The sequence below is a fragment of the Phaseolus vulgaris genome, chromosome 4 (assembly GCF_051622355.1).
Source record: "Phaseolus vulgaris cultivar YP4 chromosome 4, ASM5162235v1, whole genome shotgun sequence".
NCBI classification, from domain to species: Eukaryota; Viridiplantae; Streptophyta; class Magnoliopsida; order Fabales; family Fabaceae; genus Phaseolus; species Phaseolus vulgaris.
Window position 1 is genome coordinate 31,510,293 of NC_143501.1, and position 23,262 is coordinate 31,533,554.

At 34.8% G+C, this 23,262-nt stretch overlaps 1 protein-coding gene across 1 annotated transcript; it reads right to left on the minus strand.

Annotated features, from left to right (window-relative positions):
• Window positions 1-9,735: 9,735 nt before the first annotated feature.
• On the minus strand, window positions 9,736-10,803 carry LOC150028005 (uncharacterized). Its single transcript, XM_090300999.1, has one exon. It carries the CDS (start codon window positions 10,801-10,803, stop codon window positions 9,736-9,738), a length of 1,068 nt encoding a protein of 355 aa, XP_090157125.1.
• Window positions 10,804-23,262: the final 12,459 nt, after the last annotated feature.

Below are 23,262 nucleotides of genomic sequence, written 5' to 3' on the forward strand. Positions count from 1 at the left end.
CCTGATATTGCCTACTAATCAAACAAACTTAGTAACCTAATTAAAAAAAAACTTAAATAATAACAACCATAAAAACAATTAGCAAATTAGGTAGTATCAATGTTCAATCATGAAAGCTCATGCAATGAATGTATAGGAGTTGTTGTGAGAAAAGGGGAACTTAACTTTTAAATTGTGCAAACAAAGTTCCTTTTCCAATCCAAAAGAACAATGTTCTACTTTAAGCATTGTCATTAATGAATTGTTGGTTGACTTTTGAAAGAGCAAACATGCAGGAAAATATACTTGTCAGATTGTATATAGTCATACATTTGAACCAACATGTATCTATAAACAACACCTTAAACCACTGAAGAACGAAGCACTCTGCAAAAAGATGAAACATAAAGTACGACAATTTAAAAAAAGATAACGTGATTTGAGAACCCTAATAAGAAAAAAATGGAAACTTTGTGTAAGTTTCTTTTGCGCAATTGCAAAACAGTTGTTTAACAAAAAAACAAGGAATCCTTGCATTGGAAATATCTGAAATAATAGACAGATCGCAAGAACATGTAATATTTGTATACCACCAAAAAAAGTTAACATTTTGCTTACATTGTCCATTTTCAGAAATGTTAATTCTGTAGTTCCTAATTTTACGAAAATAGAAATGAAACAAAGAAAAACATAAATGAATACAATGGCAAATAAAATGAGCATAACTATATTTTTTTTCATGAAATGCTTAAAACTTAAATTTGTGAACTGAAAACATTAAAAAATGCAAACTTCAATTAATATTTGTGGTCAAAATGAACAAAGATTCAAACTTTACTTACTTTTCTGATTTCATGGATACCTCTGCAGTGCGTATGATTACCAAGATCCGTATTGACAAGTCAAAGTAGAAGAGAAAGAGTTTTTATATGGTAGAGCATAAGAATAAAGAAATAAGTAAAAATGAAAAAAAAAACCACTTGTGATGAACACAAAAGCCAAAACAGAGTAAAGAATCTAGTAGAATGGAGAAAAAGAAGTTGGCCGAAACAAAGAATAGAAGCATAGGCATTTGCAAGAAAGAATATGAGTTGGCTTAAATATGAATGTCGAAGAAGATGATAAATGAACAATGAATTAACCACTAAGATTAGGACTCCTAACTTTATTTGCTTTTTCATAAACTTCCTCACTCATAACAAAGTTACCATGTTAATGATTTACTATGATAATGATCTTATTAAGTTATTATGCTTATTTTACGTTCAATAAATTTGAAATTTTTAACTTCGTAATTTATACTCAGTGTGAAGGTAATGATGACACGTTGAAAGTACTGGAAGTATTATAATATTATTATATCCAAGTTTGTTTTCTGGAAAAAATAAAAACAAATGTCTTTTCTTGAGCTACTTTAAAACTTCTTATAATCTTTTTTTATGTTAGTCCACATTTTAAATTTAGCTTTATTTTTTTTATTGCAGTTTAAAAATTATAATTGTGGATAAATATAAAAATTCTAAAATTGAGGAATTGAAATTAAATATAGTAGATAAAGAATTCAACATAAAATTACACAATTTTACAATGTTAGTGGCCCACAAATTATAAGTAAATATGAATGAATAATTTTTCGATAACATGTACATTACAATAGATTACAATAATTTGAACTAATTTAAATTAAATAAACAATTATCTAATACTATGTTTCCATAAGATATATACATGAGAAATGAATTATTATACACAAACTTTCTGCTTTAAGTTCATATGCAAAAATATGTAACAATAATTCATTATGTTCTTACAGCAAGGACCAAGAACACTTGAAATGGGTTAATCAAGACTAATCCTTCAATCTTGGGCTGAATACTATCTTGGGCCGGGTACTTCTCTCCTTGATGAAAACTCTTGGCTTCTCCTCTTGGCTGGTGCTCTCGGCTGGTGCTCTCGGCTGGTGCTCTCGGCTTCTCCTCACAACAGGTGGGGGGTACCTGCAAGTTGCTCCGATGCCAAAGTCAGAAAAGGTTTAACGTTCATCAGATAAAATCACTCTTACCTTTTTCTTGTGCTGACCTCCTATTTATAGGGTTTCGTTGATGGGCCCTCTACAGTACTTTTGGACTTTCTTCTCACACCTTTTTATTACTTTTACACCACCTTTTGCAAGTTCCTTATTTAAATTGGGCTTTATTATGATTTTTATTATCCTTTCAGGTTTCGGTTCAAACCTCTCGGTTTCAACCTTTTTCCCTTGTTTACTCAATGTTGTTCTCGGCCTAAACCTCTCGGTTTTAGCCTACCAGTACACTAGCCCCCGAGACAAAAATATTTTTATTTCAAGTTTAAAGAAATATTTGTGTCTTAATATAATATAATAATGTTTGGCGTTTGATTTGATTTGATATGGAACGCTTTGATTTCTGCGCTTTATTTTGCTCAATTTTCATGACTTGACAGGAACTTGCTATTTTGACCGTTAGATGACATATGTTTGAATGGTGCCACATTGTTTATATCGTTTGAAATTCTAGGGTTTTGCCTGGGCTATAAATAGGTTTGCCATTGGGTTTTTTATGATTGTGTGAGCTTTGCTGCTGTTTAGAAGGAAGCATATTGTCAATCTTCGTTCAATTCTTGCGAAGGTAATGTCTCTTTCAAGTTCTTCTGCTTCTGATGAATTTTCAAGCGCGGGTGGTGAATCAACTGGCCGAGTGGTTCAAGAAGAAGTTCCTCCTGAGTCAAAATCTTCTTCTGCTACTCCATCTTGTATGAATGATTCAAGTGGAGCTCCTGCTGTTGATGTTCCTCAAGAATTTGGATTTATCGTACCCCAGAAAAACCTTCGTCCTGGTTATCAATGGGTCAATCCTAAAGTCCGAGAGTATTTCTCGAAGTATCGTTCTGCTAACGAACTTCGGAGTTTTCTTTCCCGTTCTCAAATTTATTATTCTGATATTGAAAATGATATCATTTCATTTCGGCGTGTTGGTGATGTTGATAATGTGTGTCATGGCCGAGAAGGTGATAGCTATGAATTTTTTTATTTTTATGCTTGTTTTTTCAGAGATCTTCATATTCGATTGCCTTTGAACAATTTTCAAATGGGCGTTCTTAATTTTCTTAATGTTGCTCCTACTCAGCTTCATCCTAATGGTTGGGCTGCGATGCAAGCATTCAGTATTTTGTGTAAATTATTGTCACTTTCTCCTAGTCCTTCTGCGTTTCTATACTATTATAGTTCTCGGCCTGGTAAACGGCCAGGGTGGCTATCCCTTATTAGCAAGTCCAATGTGTGTTTTCTTAAGCCTTTTACGTCGTCGTATAAGGATTTTAAAGGAAGTTTTTTCAAAATTCTGATAGAGCCACTAGGAAGAGAATATTTCTTTAATGGAAATTCTCCAAAATTTCCTCTGTATTGGACGAAAGATCCTGTGAAGTTTAACTCAATATCCTTTCATTCGATGGTTGTGGCCGATCGTCATGTTATTGAAGTTTTTAGTCGTTTCTCGTATCAAGTTCCCACTCGTGCTTTGCTTCAGTTGTATACTTCATCACATCCTCGAGAAGATCTTACTGGTACGTGGTTATTCCGCATTTTCTTGCTTTTTAGGATAAGTTTTTTAACTTGGCTAAATTTTTTATTGATTTTCAGCTCTGATGGCAAGTACTAATCCGAAAGCTCGATCTTACTTTTCGAAACTGCTTAACAAAGTGGGTGATGTTACTCCCCGACGCGAGAATGTGGTAAATCCTGTTGTGGAAGTAGAAAACGTGGAGCCAGTTGCTAATGTTGACGTGGTGGAACCGACAAGTAATGTTGATGTTGCTGGTCCTTCGAAGAAATCAAAGAAACGGGATAGGAGCAGCAAGAAGTCACATTCATCTTCTCGGCGCCATCGCCATAGTGGAAATGTTTCATGTGAACCTCTTCCCGAAACGATTTTTGTGCTACGAATAAATATGAAAAATTCGTTCAAACATCTTTTAGTGAATCAACTTACAATATGCTGAAAAATATGGATGCTGCTTCATTAGCGGATTCTGTTATTGAATTATCAAGTAGAAATCTTTTGATTGGAAAAATGATGAAAGAGAAGAATGGAAACTGCGTGTCGTTGTCCGAATTTGAGAAGCTGAAGAATGATCTTGCTGAGTATAAGGATAGAATGAACTCTTTATCATTAGAGTTAGAGAAGGTGGTAGAACAGAAAGAACAACAAGAAATCGAAAATGAAGGTCTTGGAAAAGAAATTTCTGATTTGAAGAATGAAAACCTGAAATGTATTACGGAGAATGCTCAATTGTGCAAGGAGAATCAACTTTTGACCGAGAAGGTATCGGCGCTATCTTCTGCTAATGAATCTGACAAGAACACCATTAAACTTATGGATGAGGAGATTAATCAGCTAAAGACCAATGTTTTTGAAGCCGAAAGTTTTATATTTGAACAACACAAACTTGGCTTTGAGAAGGCTCTTCAACAAGCAAAATACTTTTATAAAATTCCTATTGATGAAGGTAATTTTGATGTTAAGAAGGACTTTTATAATGGTGAGCTAGTTCCTGCTAATGAGATTCCAGATAATGATGCTGAAGATATTAATATTGAAAATTAGGTATAGGGTTTTAAGGTTTAGTTTGTCGGATACTTCTCGGTTACTTGTGGAGAAGTATAATTGTTTTGGAATGCTAAGCTTTGTTGGATATTTGCATTTGTGATGTAATTCCTTTTTTTGGGAACTTTTGTTAATATAAATGTTTAAGCTTTTGTGGTTATCATCGTAATTTTATCCTGTTATGTTCTGATAATTCTGTTATAATCGTTGAGGCTTGCTAATTTTCAGTTTTTTTGTTGAAAGCGTTAGAAATGTTAGAATTATTTGAGTTTACCTCTCGGTTTCTATTATTAGTTTAAAGACGACATTTTGTTGGAGCATGAAGATATTAACTGTTATGACTTGGACCTTTCGGTGTTTTTTTTTTTATTTGTCAAAAAATTGTGAAGTATAAAATTATTAATCAAAAACCTTTAATTTATTAAGGTTGATTCGTAATTGATATATTATTGACTGGAATTTGCAACTGTCGGTTTAGTAATGTAAGTTGTACGAGTGACTTTCGGTTTTTTGGAATTGTGTTTTAGCTCTGATCTTTCGGTTTTCGTTTGAGATAAAATGTTTAAGATTGACAAATTTTAAAGGAAGATTCTGATAGCAGGGATTTTCAAAAAACGAAAGCTAATTCTGATCTTTCGGTTTTCGTGTGTTTTGAAGATTTTCAAGAATGAGCATTATATTTGTTTGTTCGGGAGGGATTTCACCTGAAATGAAAGCATCCAAGCCCGAAAAAGCTATGTAAATCGATTCTCGGGTGGGATTTCACCTGGAATGAAAGCATCCAAACCCAAAAAAAAACTATGTAAATCTATTCTCGGGTGGGATTTCACCTGAAGTGAAAGCATCCAAGGCCGAGAGACGAAAAATGTATATGTACATAATGGAAGATAACAAAACGGATTGTTTCTTGAGAATTCCTCTTCATTATATGATAAGTAATTTACATCTATTCTAACTGAAATAAAATTTTAGATGACTTGCATTCCAGGTTCTCGGTATCATTTTCTCTTCCAAAGTTTCTAACCTATAAGCTCCATTTTGTAAGTTTTCTAGCACTCTAAAAGGTCCTTCCCAATTGGATGCCAATTTTCCATGTCGTGGATCCTTTCGAGCATTAGTTCGCATTCTCCACACCAGATCCCTTTCTTTAAAAGCCCTAAATCTGACTTTTGCATTAAATCTCTTCATTGCTCTTCGTTTGACTGCCGTCTCTTTTATTTTTGCTTTTTCTCTAAGTTCTTCAATAAGATCAAGATCGGTTCTCAAACACTCATTGTTGATATTCCAGTCTTCCATTTGTCTTCTTAATGTGGGTTCATTAACTTCTACTGGTAACATTGCGTCTGTTCCATAAGTGAGATTGAACGGTGTTTCTCCAGTTGATGTTTGCGGTGTGCAACGATATGCCCATAAAATCTCCGGTAATTTCTCTGCCCATAATCCTTTAGCAGTCCCCAACCTCTTTTTTAATTGTCCAAGAATAACCTTGTTTGCGGCTTCAGCTTGTCCATTCGTTTGTGGATGTTCGACCGAAGTGGTTGTGGGCTTGATTCCCAAATCTGCATAAAATTCCATAAGTTTTTTGTCAATGAATTGTCGGCCATTGTCACTTACAATAGTATGTGGGATTCCGAATCGACATATTATATTTTTCCATATAAACGTTTGGACTTGCTGTGCCGTTATCTTTGTCAATGCTTCTGCTTCTATCCATTTTGTAAAGTAGTCTACAGCTACTATCATGAATTTTGTTTGGCCTCGTCCAAGTGGGAATGGGCCAAGTATATCAATTCCCCATTTTGCAAATGGCCATGGAGATATGATTTCTTGCAACTCCTGCGCTGGGATATGATTTAAGCTCCCAAACTCTTGGCATTTTCTACATGTTTTGACATAAACTTCACAGTCCTCTCGGATTGTTGGCCAATAATAACCAGCTCTACAAACCTTTGTTGCCATTGTTCGAGCTCCACAATGCAGTCCACAAATTCCTTCATGAAGTTCTTTGACCACATATTCTGCTTGTTCTTTGGTCAAACATTTTAACAAGGGCGTAGAGTATCCCCTTTTATATAGCTCATCACCGATTAGAATGAAATTAGCGACTTTCTTTGCTATTTTGACATCCGGCTGAACACCTTGCTCCTGGGTCTTTATGATTTCGATGTATGTGTTTATCCAGTCATCTTTGGCTGTTACAATATTGAAGCATTCGTCGAGACTAACTGTCGGATGACTGAGGGTTTGTTGTATGATGGAATTGTGTTGCACTTGTCTTTGTTGGCTTGCTAACTTAGACAATGAATCTGCTTTCATATTTAATTCTCTTGGAATGTATTTCATCTCGGCCTTGTTAAAACATTGCATAATATTTAAGACTTTATGATAATATTTCATTAACAAAGGGTCTTTTACCTGATACTCCCCGTGCACTTGTCCCACCGACAGCTGTGAATCCGTTTTGCAAAGGACATTTTCCACTCCCATGTCTCTGGCTAATAACAATCCTGCAACAAGAGCTTCATATTCGGCCTGATTGTTGGATGTTTTGAACTCGAATTTGAGCGCCATTTCGACTTGGAAGTTATCGGGTCCTTCAAGTACTATTCCTGCTCCGCTTCCTCTTTTGCTTGACGCGCCATCTACATACAAAGTCCACTGGTCCTGTTGTGCTGATGTTGGCATCTGAATGATAAAATCTGCAAGAGATTGGGCTTTGATTGGTCCTCTTGGTTCGTATTTGATTCCATATTCTGAAAGCTCCATTGACCATGTCACCATTCGACCTGCAAGCTCTGGTTTTTTTAAAATTTTAGATATTGGAAAATCTGTTCTCACTATTACCTGATGATTCTGAAAGTATGGTCGAAGGCGTCTTGCAGCATACACTAATGTTAGGGCAACTCTCTCAACTTTGGGATATCTGGTTTCGGCATTTTGTAGGGTTCTACTCACAAAATATATCGGTTTCTGCTCTGGGTTTTCTTGGATTAAAGCGGCTCCTATTGCTTCATTTGAAGTAGCTAAGTAGACTATGATGGGTTGATTGGGTACAGGTTTTACTAAAATTGGAGGTTCAGCCACCATGCTCTTTATTTGAGATAAAGCTTGCTCACATTGTTCACTCCACACAAAATTTTCAGATTTTTTCAACAAGTTTATAATCGGTTTAGTTTTCTCAGCCAATATTGGCAGAAATCTTGATAGTGAATTCAACTTCCCTACTAGCCTTTGCACTTCTTTTAGGTTTTTTGGTCTTCCCATCTGCATGATTGCCTCACATTTGTCAGGATTAGCTTCAATTCCTCTGTTTGTCAACATAAATCCCAAAAATTTTCCTCTTCTGACGCCGAAAACGCATTTTTCTGGATTAAGTCGAATATTGTATTTCCTTATTTGAGCAAACACTTCTTCAAGGTCTTCCAGGTGTTTCTGTATCTCATTTGATTTAACAACCATGTCATCAACATACACTTCTAGGTTCTTTCCAATCTGTTCTTTAAACACTTTGTCCATCAATCTTTGGTATGTTGCCCCAGCATTCTTCAAGCCGAAAGGCATGACTTTATAACAATAATTTGCAACATCAGTGGTGAAAGCTGTTTTCGAGATATCAGGTGCATACATCTGTATTTGATTATACCCCGAATAAGCATCAAGGAAACTCATCATCTCTTGGCCAGATGCCCCATCAACTAGTCGGTCTATGTTAGGTAATGGATATGTGTCTTTCGGACAAGCTTTGTTCAAATCGGTGTAATCTGTACACATTCTCCATTGTCCACTTGGTTTTTTGACGAGTACCACATTAGACAACCACGTGGTATACTTAGCTTCTCGGATAAAACCAGCTTGTATTAACTTTTGAGTTTCTTCAATTGCTGCTTGTCGTCGTTCTTCTCCTAACTTTCTTCGTTTTTGAGATACTGGCTTTGCTTCCCGGCAAACAGATAATTTGTGACACATTACCTCTGGATCAATTCCAGGGATATCAGACGGCCGCCAGGCAAATAAATCCTTATTACTACGCAACAGTGTGATAAGTTTGCTAAGCAATTCATCAGGCATACTTCCACTTACATAAGTGCATTGTCTGTCATCTTGGCCTAACAGTACTGCTGTCGTTTCTTCTTTCGGTTCCAGCCTTTCCTCATTCAATCTGGGATCCAAGTCCACCATGGCTACTATTTTTTCAGCCTCTTTATCCACCTTCAAATTCATTTTTAAACCTGCTGCATAACATTCTCGAGCATCTCTTTGATTGACATAAACTGTAGCTATCTCTCCTTTTTCTGTTGGGAATTTCATGGCCAAATGTGGTGTTGACACGATTGCTCCTAACTTATTTAAGGAAGATCGTCCTAGCAACACATTGTATGAGGTGGATGCATCCACCACCAGATATCGGATTTTAATTTTTCTAACTTTGCTACCTCTTCCAAATGTTGTCACCAAATCAACATATCCCTTTGTGTTAACTCTTTCGCCTGAAAAGCCAATGATTTGCTCTCGAAAAGGCACTATGTCTTCTTCTCTCAAATGTAACCTTTTGAACGTATCCCAGAACAAGATATCGACCGAACTCCCTTGATCAACCAGGGTCTTCATGACAGCATATTCGGCTATTTCAACCGTGATTACCATAGGATCATCATGATCTGGATCAATTTCTTGGAAGTCTTCGTCTGTGAAAAGCATTGGTGGTAAAGTTCTTCTTTTGAAAACATGATTAACAGACCTGATATTTCTCCAATGTTGCTTTCGTGCAGATGAGGATTCCTTCCCAGAAAAACCTCCTGAGATCGTATTTATAAACCCCCTAACCGGTCTTCCCAAACTTCGCTCTCTGCTTTGTCTTACTGATTGAGTGTTTTGATAGATTCTATCTCTTCTTTCGTTTGGCCTTCCAACCCTTCTTTCGTCTCTTTTTTCCACTTGTTTTTCTCTCCTTTCCAACCTTTCAACCCTTCTTTCACCCAGCTCTCGCCCCCTCGTATCTCTCTCTGGACTCAACCATACTCTTAGATTTCCCCTTTGAACAAAACGTTTTAACTGTCCGGCATGAATCAACTCTTCTATTTTATCTTTCAACCCAATACATTCTTCTGTATGATGACCATGATTTTTATGATATTCACAATGTTTGGTGCGGTCTGCCCTTTCTGGTGTTCTTGCTTTTCTTGGTGATGGTATTATTTCGGCTGCCATGGCTTCCTGTAAAATTCTTGCTCTGTTCGTATTTAGAGGTGTGTATTGCTGGAACTTTTGAGCTCTGAATTCTTCTCGGGCTCTTCTTGCAACAGGCGGGTGTTCTCTTTGTCACCCTCTTCTCGCCTCCATCAACCCTTACTTGGTTTCGAAACTCCCTTAATTCTTCCATTTGCATAAATTTTGATGCCTGTTGCCTTAGTTCATCCAGATTGATCGCAGGTTTCTTGCAAAGACTATCGGCAAATGGTCCTGGTTTTAATGCCGTTATCATATGATGCATGGTGACCTCTGGACTAAGATTTCGGATTCCCAAAGCAACCTTTCCAAAATGTTCCATGAACATTCTTAAAGACTCTCCTTTCTCTTGTCTTATGTTCACTAAGGCGATTGACGTTAAATGATGGGGACGACTAGTTGCAAATTGAGCACCGAACTTTTCTATCAACGTATCAAAACAATCTATACTCAAAGGTGGGAGGCGTGTAAACCAGCTCAATGCTGCCCCTTTCAGAGTTGTAGGAAATACTCTGCACATAACAACATCATTCCATGTATACAAGCTGATTTGAGTAGTGTATATTGCAATATGCTCATCAGGATCTGTACTTCCATCATATTTGTCAATGGTTAAGTTCTTCCAATTGTCAGGCAACGGAGTATCGACTATAACATCATAAAACGGATGTTTTCTGGAAGATGTTCCTGCACAAACCCCAGAGTTTTCAAGCCATCTTCTTCTGGTTTGAGAATTTTCATTATATATCCTCTCGTTCACTTGTATCCCCGGTTGGACAGTTTCGAAGGATGAATTCAAAACCGTTTCCTCTTGTAACTTTCTCCTCATGTGTGCGTTTTCGGCTCTTAACATACTCAATTCTTCTTCATTATTCTTTTTTAACATCTCGAATTCTTTTTGTAATTGGACCAACATTGCCATTGGCATGTTAACATTGTCTTCCCGATCTCCACCTTGTTCTCCTCCTTGACTCATCTTGTCTTTAACCCTTCTCAATTGACCCTCGGCCCCACGGTGGGCGCCAAAATGTTCTTACAGCAAGGACCAAGAACACTTGAAATGGGTTAATCAAGACTAATCCTTCAATCTTGGGCTGAATACTATCTTGGGTCGGGTACTTCTCTCCTTGATGAAAACTCTTGGCTTCTCCTCTCGGCTGGTGCTCTCGGCTGGTGCTTTCGGCTTCTCCTCTCGGCTGGTGCTCTCGGCTTCTCCTCTCGGCTGGTGCTCTCGGCTTCTCCTCTCGGCTGGTGCTCTCGGCTTCTCCTCACAACAGGTGGGGGGTACCTGCAAGTCGCTCCGATGCCAAAGTCAGAAAAGGTTTAACGTTCATCAGATAAAATCACTCTTACCTTTTTCTTGTGCTGACCTCCTATTTATAGGGTTTCGTTGATGGGCCCTCTACAGTACTTTTGGACTTTCTTCTCACACCTTTTTATTACTTTTACACCCCCTTGTGCAAGTTCCTTATTTAAATTGGGCTTTATTATGATTTTTATTATCCTTTCAGGTTTCGGTTTAAACCTCTCGGTTTCAACCTTTTTCCCTTGTTTACTCAATGTTGTTCTCGGCCTAAACCTCTCGGTTTTAGCCTACCAGTACACTTTCTCGGCCTAAACCTCTCGGTTTTAGCCTACCAGTACACATTACATTATACCAAGTACAATTATTGTAAAACTAATAAAAAAATGTGTGTTTCTTCCAGAAACATATTGTAGGCGAAGTCATATTTGAATTATGAAGTCACCTTTTGTCATATAAATTAAAGTCAAATATAATACAACAAATATTAATACAATGAAATAGTACTCATACAAATAACTACAAATTTTAAAAATCATACAACAAAAATAAACATATATGCATTAGAACGTTTCAAGAAAAAAAAACATAACAACTTAATACATCAATGACTAATTAATAATAAAGAATATATACACAATACAATGAATATAAACATTCCATAATATTAGAACAAATATATAAAATACAAAAAATGATGAAAGAGTTTTATGATTGTAATATACTGACAATTGTTACAGCGTTGAGCATATTTTAAAATGCCAACACATTATAAATATGCTAGATAATGAATGAAAAATTAAAAAAAGTATATATATATATATTGCAAATAATGGCTACAACAAATACAAAGAAATAAAATGAGATAATTAAACATAATCGCAATAAAATAAAAATCAACATAAAGAGAAATAAATTGTTATGGTTTCCAACAAAGTGGAAAATTGATCTTTAACGACAAACAAAACAACTAATACTTGCAAAATAAACCAACAAAAAAAAGAGTATTTTTGTTCAAAGCAATCAAAACGATTATCCTAAAAGGTTAAGAAATTTAATTATCCACTTTGTCTTTTGTAGTGACTCTTCATCAGTAGTAGAACCCTGATATGAGAAGAGGGCTTCTTGCTATGACATTCAAATATAATTTTGTCATCTTCACGAAAAGAATGAAGACGACAAAAATTTTTCTAGTCACTACCAAGTGTAACGCTTTTGGAAGGAAACCTAGATTTGAAAACCTTGCATTCCACATCTTTTAGCGATCCATGTAGAGTAACCTTCTTCAACCTCCCTTTGCGAGAGAAGGCAGATCCTTCAACAAAAAACAAATAATTAGTTAATAAAAGAAATATAATATAAAAACAACAATTTAAAAAGAAAGGGTGGTAAATTGACCAGATAACCTCCATTGACCAGTCAAAGAGACAACTTTACGTTAAAATGTTCAAAGGGACCATTGTTCAACGGTTCCCTCCCTTGAACATCATTCAAAAATTATTAACACCACTTTGACATACCTCTCCCATATAAACAGTTATATGGAAGGAGTTATGACCAATGTAAGGGAACAATATAGGGTGGTGGCCTTTAAACCCATAAAAATCACTCAAACTGGACCATCCATTGACAATTTGGGGAGAAAGTATATCTTCGTTATAATATACTACATGAATGTTCCCTACACTATTGTTGAGGGTCCATTCCTTACCCAGATCTTTTTCAAACTTGATGGTGAATGCACGATCAATGTGTCCATTCTATCCATTTTAAAACAATAAAAATAATCAAACAACTGAATAAACTGTGAAAAAATGGGAATCTCAGAAAATAAAAATAAAAATACATACCTCGCCATGAATGTTAATTGTTGTAAAGAGACCTCGTGTATCAGGTTTAACAATTTCTTCAGGGGTGGGAGCCATGAGAGTGAGAAAAAGAAAGTTGAGGAAGAAGGAAGTTGATCAAACATGTCTTTTCAGTCACGAACCTACAAAAAGCTTCTTCTGAAACAACATGTCCCTTCAATTCCACTATTAAATAATAATAAAAACAAATACATAATTAAAATACAATAATGATACTAAAAAAAATAACAAATGATAAATTAAAAACGAATTATTCCTACACCACTATATTGATGATGTTTCGATTTTCCATTACTTATACAACAAGATATGTTCAGTTCAAGTTATTAAAAAATAATTAATAAAAAATACAATTAATTTTTTTAACAAAATAATAATAATATTAATGCCACATATGATTAATTAGTATTATATTATAATAAATTTAAAAGTGAACATATAAATGTATTATAATTTGTGCAATATAATATATATATATATATATATTATAATGAAATATATTAATAAGGAATAAAAATGAATATCTAAAAACTTAAATAATATTAAATTTAAAATATAATACTTTTAAGTTCTGTAATTATTACTTCCTGCCGTAAGTAATTTAGGAAGAGGAAATGAATACATTGAGAAGAGTGTAAGGGGATATATAAGGGACAGTTTATCAGTTTATGCAAAAATAAAAATTCAAGTGGTGCCTTAATTGCCTGCCTTGACAAGTATTTTATGCACGCATTACTAATTAAAGAAAAGCGACCTAAATATACTTATGTCAATGCAATCCTATATATGTGTTTCAATCCTTAGAGCTTCAGTGTTGCTATCAATATATTTTTTATAAAATATATTTTTCATAAAGACAAAGATAAGATGAGATAAAGAAAATAAAATGTTTATGACATAATAAGGTATAAGGTATAAAATCTGAATTGAGGAAAAAACAATAACTAAAAATAACATGTGTTCAAATTTTGCTTTAGTTGGCATGCATACCTATACCTGTAATAATTGGTAAAGGAAAACAATATTTAAATAACCTTAAAAAAAAATAACAGAAATTATGAGTTATAGAATATTATATTATTCTATATAAATTGATGAATCAACGAATAATTAAAAGGTGATTCACATACCATTAACATTATGAGCTTTCATGAAACAAACCATGTTACGAAATACATATAAGAAAATGATAAAAAAATGTCTATTATGAGTTTCTCTCTCCAAATTACAATCTAATTAGGTAGGATACTAATCATGAGATTCTATAATTATTAAATTAATTGCATATAATTGGGTACAATATAGTCAAATATTGCATACAATAATTGCATATAATTTGATAATTATTATTTCCTTAATACTCCCCTCAAGTTGGTAGGTGAAGATCAAGAACCCCAACTTGTGTCGTAGCGTCAAAAATCGTTTCTTGCCCAATACCTTCGTAAAAATATCTGCGAGCTGATACTGTGTCGGTACATAGGAATGACTGATTATCCCAGCTTGTAATTTTTCTCGCACAATGTGGCAGTCGATCTCAATGTGTTTTGTGCGTTCATGAAATACTGGGTTTGCTGCTATATGTAATGTCGCTTGATTGTCACAGAAAAGTTGAGCTGGCAAGTTACATGACACCTTTAAATCCTGCAACAGATATCGCAACCAAACTATCTCCAAACAAGTATTGGCCATTGCGCGGTATTCTGCTTCCGCTGATGATCTTGATACGTTTGTCTGTTTTTTTGACTTCCATGAGATAATAGAGGAACCAAGAAAAATGCAATATCCAGATACTGATCTCCGAGTTGTCTGACATCTCCAGTCTGAGTCGCAATAAGCTGTCAATGTCAGATTGTTTTCGGATGGCAATAGCAATCCTTGTCCTGGTGATCCTTTGATGTACTTTAGGACTCGAATTGCGGCATCCCAATGAGGTTTCCGTGGATCCTGTATATATTGACTTAGGGTCCGAACCAAAAATGCTATGTCATGCCGAGTAACCGTGAGGTATATCAGTCGTCCCACGAGTCGCCTGTATTTGACTGGATCCTTTAATAACTCTTCATCGTGTGGTGTGAGTTTTAGGTATTGTTCCATTGGAAATTTGTCTGGACGAGCACCTGTGAGTCCCGTATCCTGCAAAATATCAAGCGCATATTTTCTTTGGGACATGTAAATACCAGCTTTGGAACGGGAAAATTCAATCCCTAAAAAATATTTTAGGTCTCCAAGATCTTTAATGCGAAATTGTTGTAATAAACAATCTTTAACACGCTGAATTTCTGTCAAATCATTTCCTGTCAAAAGAATATCATCCACATAAATCAAAAGGGTAGTAAATGATGAGTTATTCTGTCTTGTGAATAGAGAGTAATCTGTCTTGGACTGTTGAAATCCTACAGATTTAATCACATGAGAAAATGTTGAAAACCATGTTCGAGATGCTTGTTTGAGACCATAAAGGGATTTGTTGAGTCGACATACAATGTTCTCCCCTGTCGATGATGCCCGGGTGGCAAGTCCATGTAAATAATTTCATGCAATGTGCCATGTAAGAAGGAATTTTGCACATCTAGCTGGTGAGTAAACAAATTTCTGGCTGCTGCAATGGTGAGGAGACACCTCAAAGTTGTTAATTTTGCTGTTGGTGAAAATGTTTCAGAATAGTCGACACCTTCAATCTGAGTGTACCCCTTTGCGACAAGGCGCGCCTTATATCTGTCGACGCTACCATCTGAGTTGTACTTTATTTTATAGACCCATTTGCATCCGATGGGTTTCTGCCCAGCGGGTAACGGTGTCAAGGTCCACGTTTGATTTAGCTGCAAGGCGGAAAGCTCTTCGTCCATTGCTTTTTGCCAATTTGGATCAAGGATAGCTTGAGCATAAGTGTGAGGTTCTTTGGTGGTTGTGATGTTAACAAGATATGCACTATGTGTAGAAGAAAATCGTGAATTAGAAAGAAAATGATGCATAGGATACCTGGTTTCATTTGGTCGGTCTTGGGCAGTGGTCGAATGATTGGCTTGAGATCCCGTTACGTAGTCTTGAAGCCAGGAAGGTTGGGTTGATGTGCGACTGGATCGTCGAACAGGAAGGTCGGTTGGAGAAGGTTTGGTAATGGGTGCTAAACTTCTTGGCATGAGAGAAGAAGGTTGGTCTACTGGAGGTTCAGGTGTATTATGACGAGTAGGAGAAGAAGGTTGGTTTGATGGAGGTTCAAGTGCATTGTGACGAGTAGGAGAAGAGAGTTGGTTTGATGGAGGTTCAGGTGTATTGTGACGAGAAGGAGAAGAAGGTTGGTTTGATGGAGGTTCAAGTTCATTGTGATGAGTAAGAGAAGAAGGTTGATCGAGTGAATGTTGGACAGGAGTGGGTAAGTCAATGTCAATAGTGGGCAAAATACCTTGTAATGGAGGTGAGGATTGTGTCTGTGACTGTTGGCAGAATGGGAAAACACTTTCATGGAAGATGACATCCCGACTTGTAAAAAAAGTGCCTGCATCTATATCAAATAATTTGTATGCTTTTTGAATGTGAGGATAACCAATGAAGATGCATTGTCGGGCGCGCGGATCAAATTATTGCTTAGGTGAAACAACAGTTGTGTAACAGAGGCAACCAAAAGTTTTTAGGTGAGAAAGTGAAGGTGGTTGATTATATAGTAGCTCAAAAGGTGATTTATTTTTTAGTAAAGGTGATGGCATATATGTGGCGGTTAAAACGCATTCTCCCCAAAATTCTAATGGTAAATTGGACTGAAATAGGAGGGCTCGTGCTGTGTTTAAAACATGTCTATGTTTGCGTTCTACTACTCCATTTTGTTGAGGAGTGTAAACGCAAGTGCGTTGACATTCAATACCTTTTTTGAGAAAAAAATCATACATTGAAATAAATTCCAGTCCATTGTCAACGCGGATGGTTTTAATAGATGCCTGAAATTGATTTTGTGCAAATGTAATGAATGACTTTAAGAGATGTTGGGTTTTTTGTGATTCATAAGAAATAGCCAAGTACATCTAGTATAGTCATCGACTATAGTGAGAAAAAAACGTTTTCCAAAATGAGTTGGGGTTTTATGAGGACCCTAAATGTCACAATGCAATAGATTAAATGGAGAATGAGATTTTATTGTGCTTAAAGGAAAGGGTAGTCTTGTCTGTTTAGCTTTGGGATAAATACTACCATGATTATGAATGGGAATGAGATTTTTACTGATAGGGATAGGTAGTAAGGAAGATACAAGTTGTAGACACGCCAGAGAAGGATGTCCAAGGCGCTTGTGCCATAAATCAGGATCGGTCGATATTTGAGATGCGTGAGCTTGGTTTGGAAGAGGGGACAAGTAGTATAAGCCTGCGTGTTGTTTACCCAAGCCAATCATCCTCCCCGTAGCCAAGTCCTGTAAAACGCAACCATGTGGAGTAAAAACAACACAACAATTTAGTGAATTGGTTATTTTACTAATGGACATGAGATTTAAATTAAAAGAAGGAACACAATGAACATATTTTTGTCATTGAATTTAATTGTGCCTGTAGATGAGATGGGCGCAGTTGAGCCTGTGGGTAGATTAACATTTGAAATAAATGATGATGAAGTGTGTGTGAAAAATTGTGAATCAGATGCAATGTGATGGGTTGCTCCGCTATCCAAAATCCATGGTTTCGTTAAAGCAGAATTAGAAGAGGAGTTATGGGCAAGCAGACCTGCAGAGCTAACAAACGTGTCACTTTTACCGTTATTGTTGAGCGAGTAAATAGCCCTTGCCAATTACTGAATTTGCTCGGCACTGAAGCGTTGTACGAGGTTTCTATCGGACTCGTTAATGGTGTCTGACAGGGCACCAAGATCAGTGCTCTGATACCATATAAGAAAATGATAAAAAATGGTAAGAAGAAGAAATGTTTCTTATTCTCTTATGTGTATATTACATAACTGCATGTATAGTAAATAAATAGGGAGTTTCTCTCTCCAAATTATAATCTAATTAGGTAGGATACTAATCATGAGATTCTATAATTATTAAATTAATTGCATATAATTGGGTACAATATCGTCAAATATTGCATACAATAATTGCATATAATTTGATAATTATTATTTCCTTAATAATACAGTTACAAAAAGTAAACCATTATATGAATCTAAATGAACAAATTGAAAAACAACAAAATATTACAACGTTAAAATTAACTATAACGTAATTACGTACCTCAAACATAATGTCAAGCTATAAAACCAACAATATTACATAAAGAGATTTAAAAAAGTAATTGTACCAATACATCATAATATGTTATACATAGAAATTAAAGAAAGTCTACAATGCAATGGAGAGAAAAAAAAATTGTAGAAGAAGTATCACCAATACATGAAAATAGACCATTCAAGTAACAAACCATTAAAAAAATAATATAAAATTATACTACTCCCTTCTCGATCTTGATAATTTTTCTTAATATCTTCAGTGGGATATCATCATCGAGTGTTAACAGACTATCACTCCATAAGTCAATAGTTTTAGATTGCAACTGAACAACTTCATTGAAAAATTTCTTAAATAAATCCTACAATAATAAGTAGACATATTAGTAAGATTAAATTATTAAATTATTTAAAATAATAGTTTAAATGAAAATTACCTGAGAAAGTGGTACAAAGGAATCATCCTATTCAACATCTTTAACACTGCATAGTCTTTTCTTCTGAGAATAAAGTTCATTCACAACATGAGAATTAAATTAAATTAAATTAAAACACTATACATAAGGAATTTCAGAGTAAAATGTAAGTCAGACTACACTAAAATTAGAAAACATACCACACTTTCAACACGACCATCAAAAAACCTTTGGATAATACTATTATCAATACACACTTTTTTTTACGCAGAATGATTGGTTAAACCTAAGAGATTGATCTTTAACACAACCAACTTTAAACAACACAACTTTGTCTATCAAAAGATCAAATTCTTTGTGTAGTACACCAGAGTCAGCGTTCTAAAAATTAAAAAAACAAATATCAATTTATATACTAACCTTTTCTTATATGCATGAATAGACATATTCACGGTTGGAAAATTTACCTTGTCATAACTTTCAAATAATTCCGCGCAAGATTTATTAATCAGTGTAGTGGCATCCCTGTCAAATAGAACAAAAGTAGTGGAATTTGTATCATCATTTACTCGCACCTTTAGCTTATACCTGAAATATAAAATACAAAAAAGGTTTACAAATGTATCTATAATTTAATGTATAATTTAATTTAATGAATATAATAATAATTAATATTTAATATTATAATACAATAAGTAATAAATAATTCAAATGATTGTTGTTACTTGAGGTGTCAGCCTAGCTGAGATGTCAAGTTGCAGAGTGATGCCTAACATGAAAGCTTTATATAAAAAAACAATAATTAATGAAAAATAATTTGTGGCAAACACAAAGATTACCTCTGTTGGACTTTGATAACATGTTTGTTACACTTCTCACAAAAAAACATTTTGGAATTCGGGTAAACAACTTTACTGCATAAACAAGCCGTGTACCACCAATCATCATCAGCTACAATATGTTTTATAGTAGCTAAGACAACATATGTGCTTTCCTGTAAAAAAAAATTACTTTTCAACTTAAACTATGCATAATCCATTTTAATAAACTGTTAAAGGACAATACTAATACCTCCCTGCAATCTTTCAGGCCTTGAATAATGTTTATATGAATCAAGTTGATGAATTCATCCTCAGCATTCTGTTTTCTAGAATCACACAATTGACTCAGTCCTTGAGTAGGAGAATCTGTATTTTCAATCATCCTACACATGTTAAAATTGTGGTTAGAAAGGGTCATAACTTTTAAGTATTGAATACCAAAATATGTATTAAACTAACCTATTTTTAAGTTCGGTTGCGTCTTTAGAATGTATGTTATATATTATTTTCGTACAGTCCAAGCAATTTTGTAGACAAACCTTGTCTACATCGAAATATAATGCATTGTGTTACAAAAATAATCTAAATACAATAAATAAAAATTAAAGTTTCATCACTTCACATACCCTGGAAAATCTTTACTTTAGCAAACTGCACACTGATGATAACATTTTGCAACTCTCCACGTGACAGAAATGCATTCAGCTCATCAACATAGTTACCAAATAAAGTACACTCCATGCGGAAGCTGTTGTAAATTAAAATTAAAATTGTAAGAACACACATTTTGGATTTGTTATAGTTCAAAATATTAGCTTACCCATAAGCTTCAATAGAAATGACATTTAACTTAGTTGATGACCCTGTTCTATTGAGCTCTCTTTTAGTGCCCACGTCGTTAGTATTCCAATAACATCTGTAAAAACATAATTATGTAAACACATATGCAAAGAAATTTTTTCAACTAAAACCATAATAAGGATACTTAGCCACTAAGTATTCAGTATCAAAACCATGGCTCTTAACACAGACATTGGGGTGTACTGAGGTATTGCACATGAAACCAGATCATTACCTACATAGGTTACCTTAGTTCCAAACTGGAAATTAATTTTTTACTGGTGACGGGTTGTTTTATAAGATCTTGAATTAGTAGACACATTAAAGAAATTGAAGGAATAAACTTTATCCTAAAAAATATCGTTTTGAAATTTTATAAATTAGTGTTCTTCTAACGAAAACATGAATTTTATAAATTAGTGTTCTTCTAACGAAAACATGAATTTTATCACCCTATCATGTAAGTTGATTTTTAGGAGTTTTCATTTAGGTGACACTTTACTTTTAAGATTGAGATTTTAGGAATTTAAGAGTGAAAACCTTAGGAAAATCCCCACTGGACATTAACTTAACCAAGTGGTTAAGTAGATGTGAAAGTTCATTTCACAAAGGCAAAAGGAAAAGACAATTATAAGGTGTGAAATGATGTTAGAAGGTGCAGAATTAAAGAACAAGGAAAAGAAACCAAAATAGAATTGCCGAATGGAAACAAAAAAAAAACAAGAACATGATACAAAAAGTAAAAATGGAATGACAATGGAAAAATAGATGAAGGAAGGAGAAAACTTATGTGATGGATTTGAGAAATGGAACATGCCACTTGGAGTGTGATTGGCCTCCAAGATAAGTGAAGATAGCCGCCACTTGAGAGCTCTCCATACTCACAAGATAAGACCTAAATGCTAAGAAGAATTCAAACCTCACTAACACCTCACACAATTTGTGCAGAGTAACTCTTCTTATATTAATTTCAACTTTTAAAATACACTAGGTAGGCCTCCTATTTATAGTGAAGGAGCCTTGGAGAACAAGCTAAAGGGGTAGGATGGGAAAAGGGAAAAAATGGGCAGCCTTAGGGTTTAACTAAGTCAAGCCTGCATCCTAAGCTTGTCCTTCTAGAAACTAGGTCAAAATGCCTTCCAAAAGGGCTAGGAACAAACTAAAATGCTACCCACACCCCCTATTATGCTAAAGACACCTTATTCTAGTCTATCTTTGCTATCATTGTATTTACAAGTTGAATGAAACTATGGTGTGATTAATTTTACTTAAAATTGTTGTTGCTACACTCTAATGCATATTGATTCTACTGCATGATTCTGTTGCACACAACAATTTTGACTGGCTTATGTAGAAAACTGGTTTTGTGTGCCTTGTTATCCTGCTGCTATACTTGCTTTGTATGTGTACAAATTCTGTTTTGCAGGACCTTTCAAGTTTAAAAACTACAACACAAACAAACCAGGGATTTGTCTTCATCAAATAGGGGGAATTGTTGAACAAGATGTTTTCTCCAAATCCATGTGGAAAGCTTTAAGACCTTGTTGTTGGGTGTATGTGTTGTCTAGTGGTTTTTAACTTGTTAATTCACTCCTTGAGATGATCCAAGTTGATTTGAATCTTTATCTTTTTGAAAATATGGGTTTTCTAAAAGGCTATGAAATTTCAACCTGTTGAAATGTCGAATCAACCTGTTGTTTGACACTTAGTGGTTTTTAAAATGATTTGGAAAAGTTTTGCTTTATTTTGTCTTTGTTGTCAAACATAATCAATCAGTTGTTTCGATAAATCAACTAATGGTTTTTATGAAAACCTTAACAGAAAAATTATTTCAACTGATTGATTTGGAAAACAACTGGTTGTTATCCTAACAAAATTTTGTTAAGTTGTTTAAAATGATTTTAAATGATTCCAACTACTTTTGATTTTTGATCTAACAATTTTGACCACTTGATTGAGGTTATAGAAAGGTTTTTTAACATTATTTTGAACTAACTAAGAAAGAGAGATTATCAAAAACGTTTTTTCAAGATTTCAAAAGCTTTGGATCATCTTAAGTGTGTGGAATAGGATTGAGTTTTGTACTTCTGAACCTTAAGCTTTGTTATACCCAGGTGTATTCTATTCCCTTCTTCTTTGAACACTGTATTTCTATATTTGTGTGTAAGGCAGTTTCAGAAAAGTGTTTCTGAAAACTGTGGTGTTGCCAAAGAGTGTTGTTTGTTCTTGAGAGGTTCAAGATCAATATTCTTGGTGTGGTCTTGGCCAAGGAGTTGTGTGTGTTCTTGAGGGGTTTAAGATCATCACTCTTGGTGTGTGTTTTGTAATCTAGGGTTGATTACATATTGAATTCTTAGTGGTTAGTTGAGGACTGGATGTAGCTCTTGCTTAAGGGTGAACCAGTGTAAACCTCGTGTGATTCTCTCTATCTCTTCTTTTATAAACTATTTTTAACTCTGTTTTATATTCTGCTGTATAAACAACTGATTGTTTTGAGAAAACAACTAGTTGATTTTCTATAAAGAACCTTAAAACATAAATTTTATTTAGCTAAACAGAAAATTAAATGGTTGATTTTTCAGAACTTTTCACTCTAGTTCCAAACTTTGCTAAAATCTTGTGAAAACAATTCGCCCCCCTTCCTCTTTTGGCCACTAATTATAACAGTGTCATCCTTGAAGGACCGAGAAATCTCCTACCTAAGCAAGCGCTTAAGTTCAAGTTTAAGGCTAGATAGCCTAAGAAGACAAATTTTTTATTTGAGCCTCAACTAAGAAAGTCTATGGGTCGACCTTGACCTTATCAATGAGTTCTGAGACAAGAGCAAGATTCGAGAGGAGGCATGCAAGCTTCGAGCGACAATAAGATACAATTTGAAGGTTAAACCAAGAAGCTTCCAAAAGATTCTTTGGTCCAATAGAAGGGAAATTTGGACCGACCATTTTGATCAAAGAAAAACTCCATACCCTCCGGTTCTATAAA

What these genes read in the sequence shown, in the direction of transcription:
- LOC150028005 (XM_090300999.1), bottom strand. Translation starts at nt 10,803, where the DNA reads ATGAGTCAAGGAGGAGAACAAGGTGGAGATCGGGAAGACAATGTTAAC.